At 42.4% G+C, this 10,718-nt stretch overlaps 1 protein-coding gene across 1 annotated transcript; it reads right to left on the reverse strand.

Annotated features, from left to right (window-relative positions):
* Window positions 1–9,914: 9,914 nt before the first annotated feature.
* Window positions 9,915–10,710, reverse strand: LOC104273704 (ankyrin repeat and BTB/POZ domain-containing protein 2-like; the record flags this gene model as incomplete). The annotated part of the gene is made up of 1 exon (XM_009869111.1): window positions 9,915–10,710. A coding segment is annotated over one exon (796 nt), but the record flags the coding sequence as incomplete, so codon positions are not given.
* Between the last annotated feature and the right edge of the window lie 8 nt (window positions 10,711–10,718).

Raw genomic sequence — 10,718 nt, forward strand, 5'->3', positions numbered from 1 at the left:
CTTCAGAAAGAACCCAGTCTTTTCTGATAAGCAAAATCATTGCTCTGCTATTGTAAGGAATCACAGACTAAGCTCCATAAGCCATCACGTTATTCCATAGTCTCTCAGCACTGGTAAATAAACATGCTGTATTTTTTTTTCTCTTGAGCCTAGTTCGCAACTCTGATCCTTTTTCTCGACTTTCTGCCTTTTCTCTTCTTTTACATCTCCACCACAGCAGGTGGAAGCATCACTGAGAACCAAGATTCACAAACCTACTCTGGACACCGATCAAAACCCCATTAAAGCTCCTGGAAATCACTTGTTCGGCTCCAGCAAGATAAACCTTGAAGACGAGCAGCACTCCTCGTGTGGACCCCGAGCTCGCTTTCAGTAGCAGTTCATTGACAAGGATTCTGACAAATTTCCTACTCGATGATCTTACTGTCATCGCCCTCAAGTAGCTCACAAGTTCAAACAAAGCCGATACTAACTCAGGTCAAAATTTCCATGGATACTGCCAAAGCATAAGGGAACTTTTCATAACACTTCTTGGAAAAAAAATTCATAAAATATACACGAGTCCATAGAAAGCTTTAGAAGTTTTTATATACTGACAATAGAATAAAATGGTTTATTAAAAGCAAGTACTCATGATGCTGTGTCTTGGCTGCATATTTTAGTTTTCCATCTTCTTCCCCCCACTCTACGTTAAACTATCACTTCAGCAAAGACATCCCAAGACACCTTATAAATTTGATATAACTTAAAAGCACTAGAAGCCATACTAAAGACCATAATAAAACCCCATCAGTTAAACTCCAGAGCAATCTTTACGCTCTCTAGACTAAACAAACCTGCCAGTGCAACTCGAGCGCAAAAGAAGGTGGAGAGAAGATAATGCTCAAACCAAAGAGAAGAAATTCAGCCTGCAATTAGCCAGAAATCATAGCCACCCCCTCAGAGGTAATGCATTTCGTTATATGTTATCTCTCATATTCTTGCAACATAGACACATGCCTAACATGTCGCTTAGATCTGTGCTGTTAGCTCAGCAGAACTGCACAAAACCTGAAAAAGCAATAAAAAGGAAACCTCTCGACCATTTGTGAGGCAGAAGCAGATGAGCAGAAACACCACGTCTGCCCACGCGTCTCTTCCTCATGGGCCACGGCAGCATCCTCACGCCTCTGAGACACACACAACTTCACGTTAAAAGACGCTGCAGGATCACCAGTGGACCAGCCAAGTGGAATCATGAAGAGAAATAACCTAAAAGCAACTACAAAACCAGGCTTTTGCTTTCATCTACTAGGCTGGACACGAGCCTGTGCTGTGTGGAGTATTGGGTAGTTCCTTAAATAAAACAAGCAAACAAAAAAATGGATTATCTAAATTCCATTAAAACAGCAAAAATCCAAAACCATCTGAAGAGAGAATGAGTCGAAACTGGCCTAATTCCCTACTTTAGCTGTTTGCCAATATTCAGCTCTTACCCTTCAGCTGAAATAGTAGCGTGCTTTCTTCACAAGCAATAAAATGTAAATATTAGAAGAAAATCTATTCACTGTCATCTTGGAATTAATCAGGAGACAAACCAGAGCTACGTAGCATCAAGAAAATAGATAATTGTGCCTCTGCATGTTTATCTTTTTAATGTATAAGTCCCAGCATAAACACACAGTCATATTTTCTTCTTTATTCTCCAGGTCCCAAGCAACAGATTGCAGATTGGGCTAGAAATGAAAGTAACAGAAGTATCCAACACAGACTGTAATGTTATAAACACTAAAGAATGGGACAAGCAGATTATGTCTTCCATAGTGTTCCTCTCCTCTCATCCCCAAAATACCATAAACAACATTTACTTTGATCTTGCCTAGCCTCAGAGCAAATTTACCAGTTGTTATAAATCTATACGCATGAGCTGAAAGACTGGCCCAAAATGTTTATTTGGCTTCAGCTCTTAGTCTCTATCCCATGATTATACCACAAATATCCTTCATCATCTAAAGCATTTTGGTGTCATTACACAAAAACTCCAGCAATTACTTAAGCGCTTTTTCCACAGTTTTCCTCTTTTTTTTTTTTTTTTCTGGCTTACGTCAAGACTCTTTCATTCTTTGGACAGGGAGAGCCAACCGCAGCCTCCTGACAGTCTGCTGGGGCACTGTAACACTAGAAAAAAAGGTGACACTTTGGTCACTTGGAGAACTTCTCTAGCTTTCTTCTAAAGATTTCATTCCAACGTCCAAATGAAACCTTGCAGCATCCTCCAGAAGCTGGTATTTTACTCGCTTCAGACACGAAGCAGGTTAAGTAGCCTGGCAATCATCAAACGAGTTTTAAAGAAAGAAATGGTCCAGGTGTAATAACTAAACAACCAGAACAAGACAGGCAAGTGCTCAGGCTTACGAGCAACCTCTGAGTTGTCTGGGTCAGAGCCATACAGAGAACACCAGACGGTTTTTTTTGCTCAGTCGACGAGGTGATGGTAAGTACATTCACAGGGATCCCTGCAACCTGATTTAATGATTCGCACAGGTTAGAGCCCACAGTCTCGGCTCTTCTGAATGTCCGTTTCAAAAGAAACGTTTCACGTTAAGATCGTAGTAAAGACCAATCCCAACAACTGCCTCCTAGAAGACCACCACAGAAAAACAGCAGCTACAGTTTATGAAGTGACATCATTAAGTCACAGGTTTTGAACAGATGAGGAGGAAGTTTGCAATTCTAAGGAGCTTTCATCTGCAAATAATATGTAGGTTTTAACAGACAAGGATCAAAATTCCATTTAACTTGCACTAGAAGGATCGATCCTTAAGTTTCCCCTCCTGAGGACGACAGCAGCTACAGCACATTCTTCCCTCAGAAGTCACTTCAACACTATTAATTCTCTCCCACACACCCACGCTCGCAAAAGCTGCGACCCCTGCGGTGGCAGGCTCCAGGCACGCACTGATGACAGGCTGGCAACCACCCCTCAGCCCTGCCCTGGGCTCTCCTCCTTCCAAGCACACCCAGTCACACTCCCCTCGGCCAAACGTTTCCTACGGACCAGAACGAGCTCCCGGTTCCAGCTCGGTCTGTGAAGTCAGAACGGGACAAGGCTTTTCCACAGAAAGGGGCAAATCTTTCCACGGCTGGGCATCCTTCTCTCTTTCTATTATGGTGAGAAGGCCCACGCTGCCAACAAGAAGACTCCTTTTAAAAGGGTCTCCTCGCTCATAAATGCGCAACTTAGAAGCCTTAAATTGACTTAGACGCTCTCGACAAGGGCCAGCAGTTAGTTGTCATCAAATGTAGCTTAAGGAACAGGATTTTGTCCTAATTCGTACATCAGGAAAGCAAGAAGCCACCGTTGCGCTGGTTTTATCACGGCCTCAGGTTTAATCAAACGCCATATTAGGGATGTCTGTTGAAAACAACACGTAAATTAATCCCATTAAAACAAGAAGGGCATCAGGAATCATTGGGTTTATTCCTTCGTTCATCAGCATGAATTCACGTAGTTCAATGTCAGCAAATTGACATTTTCTTCTGCTCAACGAGAACTTGCTCAACGAGAGGGGGTTTTCTTAATGCCCGGAGTGTAAGGCTGCAAAGTCCTGAGCCTGTAACAACGTGAAAACGTTGTTAAATAAGGACACATATATTGATTTGAAAAGCTTAGCCCTGACTTAATGAAAAAGGAGAACTAAAATGTAAAGGGAAACGTTTCCAAACGTTCAGAAGACTAACGATTGCTGCGGGATCTGCTGAGCACCACTGAGTATCTGGTGGGTTTCTTGTGGTTAGATGCCTTTGCTTCTCTTTTGAATTCTGCTGGCACAGCGGACAAATTGCTCTAGATCAACATGTGGTCATCCCACATTTTACTTTAAGAAAGGACAACACAGCACCTTAGTGAAGGTCACAGGATTAGCGCTACCTTTGGCCTGAGCTTTCCATTTTCTTGTACTGCTGCAAGGTATGTTCTTTCTAAAAATGAACTTGCTTCTAGTTTGACTTTACGATCCAGGGTTTAAGCTCCCAGGTGTGCAGAGAGGCACTTCAGAGCTTCAGTTCTTTTCAAGTTATTTTAAGTGCTTGTGTCCTAAGCCCCCATGCCCCTCTGCAACTTGGTAACTGTGTAATAAGTGAATTTTATCTAGCCTGTTGGAAATTAGTATTTCCAGTTCTTTACTTGCATTTCATAAAACAGAGGAAATTATACACTTAAACACTTCTCTTGCCTCGCACACCTATGCGCTACAAGCGGTAAGCTGGGGAAAGGGACAGAAAACTGAACAGATAAGGAATTAAGCTCTAAAAGGACCATAAACCAGACTAATTGACACATACCAGGTACATCAGCAGAAATAAATTATTACAACATGAGAATATCATGATAATATTAATACCCTAACAAGATCTTTCACTGTAAAGAAAAAAAAAATCTTTCCTCTCAACCACATTATTAAAATCCAATTTATTTAAAAATTCACTGCTGCCCTATGTTGTTATTGCATTTAGTTTTGGAATAGCCCCAATAGGTAGGATTAAGAGTTCAAAAGAGTTCAGATGTAGACAACATCCCTGCACTGGGCAAATACCGATCTCAAGAAGGCAATCTGTAATGCCAGAGTTTAGTTAGGGAAGTTCACTGACAACCATCAAGTCTCCTCAGAGCAGATGAGTTTAGGTTTCAAATCACATAAAGTACATGGGACACGTGGAAAAAAAAAAAAAAATCACTCTGGTGGCTCATTTCAGAAAAACTAGTTGACTATATGTTAAAAGATCTTCAAACTGGAAGTGAGAGAATTTAATTTCAATTATTCCAATTTCAGAAGAAATGCACATCAACCATATCATGAGTATGAACCCTCAGAGCTCATTCCTTACATTCTGCAGACACATGCCAAAAACAACCCACCAAACATACAAGAGCACCCCAAATATCCAAATATTTGACAGGTGTGCACTGCTAAACTTCGAGCTAAAGCAGCTTGATTTTTCACCTGAAAAATAACCCCCCACAAAAAACCCAAACAAAACAAACCCAACAACAACCTCTTAGAACTTCAGGTTTTGCAGACCAAGGATAAAATCCTTTCCTGGCCTCAGGAGTACTCGCTCAGTTCAAGCCCCAGGCTTGAGCAGTAACAACAGATTTCAGCCTCAAAAAGGGCACAGACTTTTCAAGAGGTTCCTTCTTCACAGGTCTGGCTCCTCAGTTACACAGGGTTAAGTTTTCCTTTACTATCACTAAATGAAGTACACATATACATACACACATAAAACCCATTCTAAGAGGAAAAAACAAAAAAAAAGGCACTTGAGCTTTACTTGATCTACCCTTTACCAGAAGCGAGATGCCTCTCTGCAGCTGTTTGTATTTTTAATTGCACATCTAGTGGTTTGCGCTTGCAGGAGAGACGAGCGTGTATATACAGGCACCAGCATTTCAGCTTAAAGAATGTGTCCCTGCGGGTTTGGGGATATAAACTCAAGCTCTTGAATGCTGAGGAACTGGAGCACACAAGGTACGCTGGGGGTACGTCTGCAGAGAGGTGAACAAAGCCGTAGTTGGAATCGGATCGTGGGTACGATTGGTTCATCTACTGTGGAAAACCTGTGTGTAGGTTTATCGTATTCCTGCCCAGGGATCCCCAAAACACTGCTCCAGGTAGGAAGGCAGAGGTGTTTATTATTATTTTTTTTAATGATTTTTCAAACTACCTGTGGTACCGTTGGGCCAGCCTCGTATTTCTCCTCAGCTTACTTTATTGATCCCGTTCGCAGCTCTCACCCCTTCCAACATGCAAGTTTTTCCATCAAAAGTCGTGACGCTGATAGCTTATTAAAATTGATGAGGCTCTTTATGAACACACCAGTTTGTTCGGTTCAGATAACAAAAGGACATTTTACTTATTGAAGTGTCATAAGATTTTTTTTCTCCCCATGCTGGATTTCAGTACAGTACTATGACTACGCTAAATAAAAAGTTATTTCAGACCACTGCGATAACTATAAAAAGGAATTTTTAATGGCATAGCTCAAAAAATACTCAATGTTAAAACTAGCTATGATCTTTACCTATATTAGTGCAGTGAGAAATACATAAAAGAAAACGGGGTTAGTGATACTTAATCCAACGTCCATGCTTGAAGCTCAGTAGTGCAGTATCAGAGGGAAAAAAATCATCCCAGTCTAATTTTATGGAGTCCAAATCATTCTCTCCCACCACAAGGCAAGGTTACACATTTCCCCCCTCAACCCCTTCCTGAGAAAAACATCAAGTCGAGCTTACTTCAGAGACCACTTCTACTGCTGAATAAACCAAGAGGCCAATTCAAGTGTTTAGGCTGCGAGCTGTGTGAAGGACCAGGGTCACCACATTAAATTTCCACCCCCTCCTTTTTTCTTTCCCCCCAAACCAGCTGTCAGCACGTCTGTCTCCAGAACACCAGGATGTGCTGATGCATTAAATCGCACAGCAGGTGTATTGGCTGTCGCAGGAGCGTTCAGCGCTAACCAGATAGTTAAGCACGGCCTAAGCGCCGTAGTTAATAGGGCAATAACATCAAACCACGTTTGGATTCGAGTGAACCGTGCACCTGTCAGACATGGGAACGTCAAGGAAAAGAAACCATTTTTACAAGGTAAGTTCATATTTCTCATCGTCTCCCAATGAACATTTTAAATGAATAGACTCTAATATTCTAAATCAGCACGTCTCAGAATCTCTGTGAAACTACCAGAGGTATTCTCTACTTCATGCATATCAAACCAATGCAGATTATGTATCTCCAGGCAATTAAAAATAGAAAATAAAACATGTATTCCAATTTACCCATTTTTTTTTAACCTTTCAGTAGCTGCTTATCATTTTTACTGCTTTTACTTCATTTTCTTTCCAGCGTGCATTGCATTACTTTTGCAACATCCCACCTAGACTCTAAAAACCCTTTGCCCTTGGAGGCATTAACACACCGAGAGCACTTTACAGAACTCCTTATGGCCATGAGCTCAGATGACATTCCTCCTTCCAAGGCAGAGAGAGACCGAGCGCCAAGCACACAGTCAGAACCCACCCTGAAAGCAGAAAACCTCTCATAAAAGCAGCAAATAGTTGATTAAAGAACAGCTTCACAGAAAGGGCGAATAAATAAGCAAGCCACAGATTATTATTTATTTTAAAATAATATTAAGTTCCCCTTAAGCACTTGCAGAGTTTTAAACTTTACCCTTCACACTCCAGGTGTTTTTATTAAAACACATTCGTTGCAGTACCAGCATATTAAGCTTTCAGCCCCCAAAGCGTTATGAATAGTAACTGGACTGTGGTCTTTGATGGCAGATCACTCACTGAAGAAATATCTAAACCTCAGTCTCTTGAGAATTTACAAAGATTTATGTACGTACTTACTGTTTCTTAGAGTCCAAAGCAGCATGCTATCCTGATCTAATAAGGAAAATGGTATTCAATAGATCATAATGCCAGAAAGGTCCATTATGATAACCCAGTGCAATCTTCTGCATGCCATGGATTCCATCCAGAGACTGCAATGCTTGACTGGAGTTAGAACTCAAACCTCCAAATGCTTTTTATCTCTAACATCAAACTCGACGCTATGAAACAAAACCCAACAAACGTACGCCAAGTTTGCAATTTCCAAGTACTCTATTAAAAATGCTCTTACTACAAAAGAACCAAAATGTCAGTAAAGCCAGTTTTCCTTCTCCTTATGCTGGAGTAAATCCAGTTCTTTCACCGCTAGATCTACCTCAGACTTAAATTAATGTGAAAGACAAGACCGTTTGAAAGCACCGTGAGGAGTGATGCGAATACTACTCATTTACAATTCCTACAGGGAGAAGGATAAAGAAGTTATTTCAAGATTTCCTGCATCCATATAAAACCATTTGTGGCCTTGCAACTGCAAGAAAAGCCATTTAGAAGATTCACTGACTTGTGTCAGGTAAAATCCTGGTGACAGGCTGTCAGAAGAAATCACAGGATACCTTGATGTGTGGTTTTATTCAATTTTCAGACTTCAAAAATGCATTCAATTATTGACAGAATTGATCTGAAAGACAGGGACAACAAAAGAAGCAACAGAAGCCAATCCTTCTGTGGCCAGTGACTGCTTGGAATTACGCCGTGCGGGTGTTATCATAAGTGACCATTTGGTGGCTTGAATATTTATAAGCATTTCCCTGCACAGTCCCTCACGCTTCCATTGAACACCAGCTTCCATTCATTCATTGCAATTTTTCCAGGAAGGAGATTTCTCTTAAGAATAAAGAGTCAGTCCCTCACAGAGCTTTTTTTTCTCCATTTTACACACAGAACCCGTGCAGCAGAAGGCTCAAACCATGATATTTTACTCCAGCCTCCCTAAAGAAGGAAAAAGGGAGGGAACTGAGTCCTCTTTTTGGACTCGGTCACAAATACTCCCATGACACACAAGGAATTACAAGTGTTTTGGCAGAGGACAAGTCATCCTCATACCTTTATAGCTTTCCATCTAAGAGCTTGAAAATAAAGTAGATATCTGCAATTGGCTTTTAAAGTTACACTTAGGTCTTGTACCAGTGCCAAGAGCACATCCCAAAGGGCTCTTCACTTTTTTTTTTCCCCACATATATTTAGGAAAACTGTCAATGGATGGAGGGAAGATAAAGCGCACCAGCAGTTTTGTGAGCACTGTAACAGCAGCCATCCCCGGACACCATAATTTGAACCAGGCTGATCCAAGGGGACAGCCACTGCCCCTACCTACTAGTGATGCGCGTCGTGACATTAATGCTTTGGTACAGGATAACTGCAGGCAATCAATGCACCCCAGGAGCAGAAGCTAAGTCAGCCCTTCTGACAGCGTTTCATGATTAACATTCACCTAAGGTGTATTTTTTTCCCCTCAGAGAAAACGTCATTCGTGATGAGATTATCTTTCGAAGAGGACCAAGCCACTTGGGTTTATAAAGAGTTAAATCAGAAAGGTATTACGCACGGACCGGACCGGCTGACCGTAACGACGAGGCCAGCAACAATCATGAAACTGTGTGTGGTGCACAGAATAGTTTTCCAAACTGAACGCTTCTCTGAATTTTCCACGGAAAAATATGGTACTCCTCAGTGTGACAATGCAAAATAAACAGTGCAGCTTCTCAGCAGAACTGTCATGACTTAAGCCTTTCAAATTGCTCTTCAGTCTCCTAGGAAGACGCCAAGATTCCTCTCTCTGCTTATTTCCTTAACTGTTCAAAAAGCCTGCTTTCCAAACAAATTACAGAGGTAAGTACCTTAATGCTATGTTATTCCCATTACTAGGCACCATGCTACATAACTCACTTGGGCAAGCCAAGCACAAGCTCTCGTTCGCTGCATGGGTGCGATTACAACACAGGTTTCTGCTAAACTACAAGTCTAAGCAACACTAAGTTTTCACTCAGAAATGGAATTTTATTACTGCAAAGAAAAAAAGAAATAGGTTGTTTTCCTTCTCCAGGCTGTGTGTGGGAACAGCACTTTCAAGATGAAACTGTAAGACACTCGCTATAATATAAATTTTGTTTAGAAACAGTAGTGGTATTTTCTAAAAGCAGCTTTCATCTTCTGGTTAGAGAAGCATGTTTACACGCCAGTTACAGCAAAAACGCTCCAAACAGCAGCTGGTAGAGAGTCATAAGACATTTGTTAGGACGACGGGGCTTGTTTTCCCACAGCCTCTGCACCTTTTAGAAACTGGCACACCTTAAGAATCAAGCAGGATCGTTCTTTCTGGGTAAAACCGTCGCGTCTGCTTTACGCACCACAAACCACGACCACGACGCAATTCAGACGAAAAGAAAAACCAGAAAAAACTCAATTCCACAGAAATCAACGTTTCTACTGTTAAAGCTTGCTGGTAGGAAGATGAGAAATCGTAAAAGCTGGATCTTACCATTCGCGTTTTTCCCACAGATGAGATGCTCGTAAGGTTGCAACACCCCCCAAAGTTCAGCATCGTTGTTGATAACCATCTCCAGGATTTCAGCTGAGATCTCCCCTCCTCCACCATCAGGGCTCTGACTTGCCAAAACCCTACCCTTGATCTCTTCGACGAGGTTCTCCATGCAGGCGGTTAAAGAGATGGCTGCGTACTCGTGGATCCTAACCGAGATCCTCGTGTCCACCATCCACCTGAAAAACCTCCCCACTGAAAAGGTGAGGCCACACCTGGCCGATTTACCTTTCCTCAGTCCGTCTCCGGCGCTCATGCTGTACAGCGAGAGAGCCTTGACGGTGGCCAAGACGCAGCTCTCCGACAGCGACCAGCTCTGGATGAGCTTGACGGCGCTCTGCACCTCGAACCGGGTGCACTTGGAGTGCATCACGCTGAGCCGCTGAGCTTCCCTGGAGACCCTGATCAAGGCGCGTCTCAGCAGCTGCGAGAGCCTCCTGACAGCTTCCTGGGAAAAGGTTCTGCTCTTGCCATCTCCCTTCCCTTTCCGGAGTATTTTCCCAATGTCTTCATCAGTCCAAGGGTATTCCTCCAGATCCGGCAGCTTAGGACACTTGGAAAAGATATCTGCAACCTCGGGGTCTTCCGGCAGAAGGGTGTTCACGGTATCCCAGCTGTTGTTCCGACTGTTCATGGAGCCCGAGTAGCACCACCAGTTGCCTCTGTGCTGAGAAGAGGGGAAGGCTTGCGAGTTGGACTTGGAAGAAGAGAGACTGAGCGACCTGCAGGAATCCCCTGCCCCAT

This window comes from Apaloderma vittatum, unplaced genomic scaffold, assembly GCF_000703405.1.
Source record: "Apaloderma vittatum isolate BGI_N311 unplaced genomic scaffold, ASM70340v1 Scaffold7185, whole genome shotgun sequence".
Lineage (NCBI taxonomy): Eukaryota > Metazoa > Chordata > Aves > Trogoniformes > Trogonidae > Apaloderma > Apaloderma vittatum.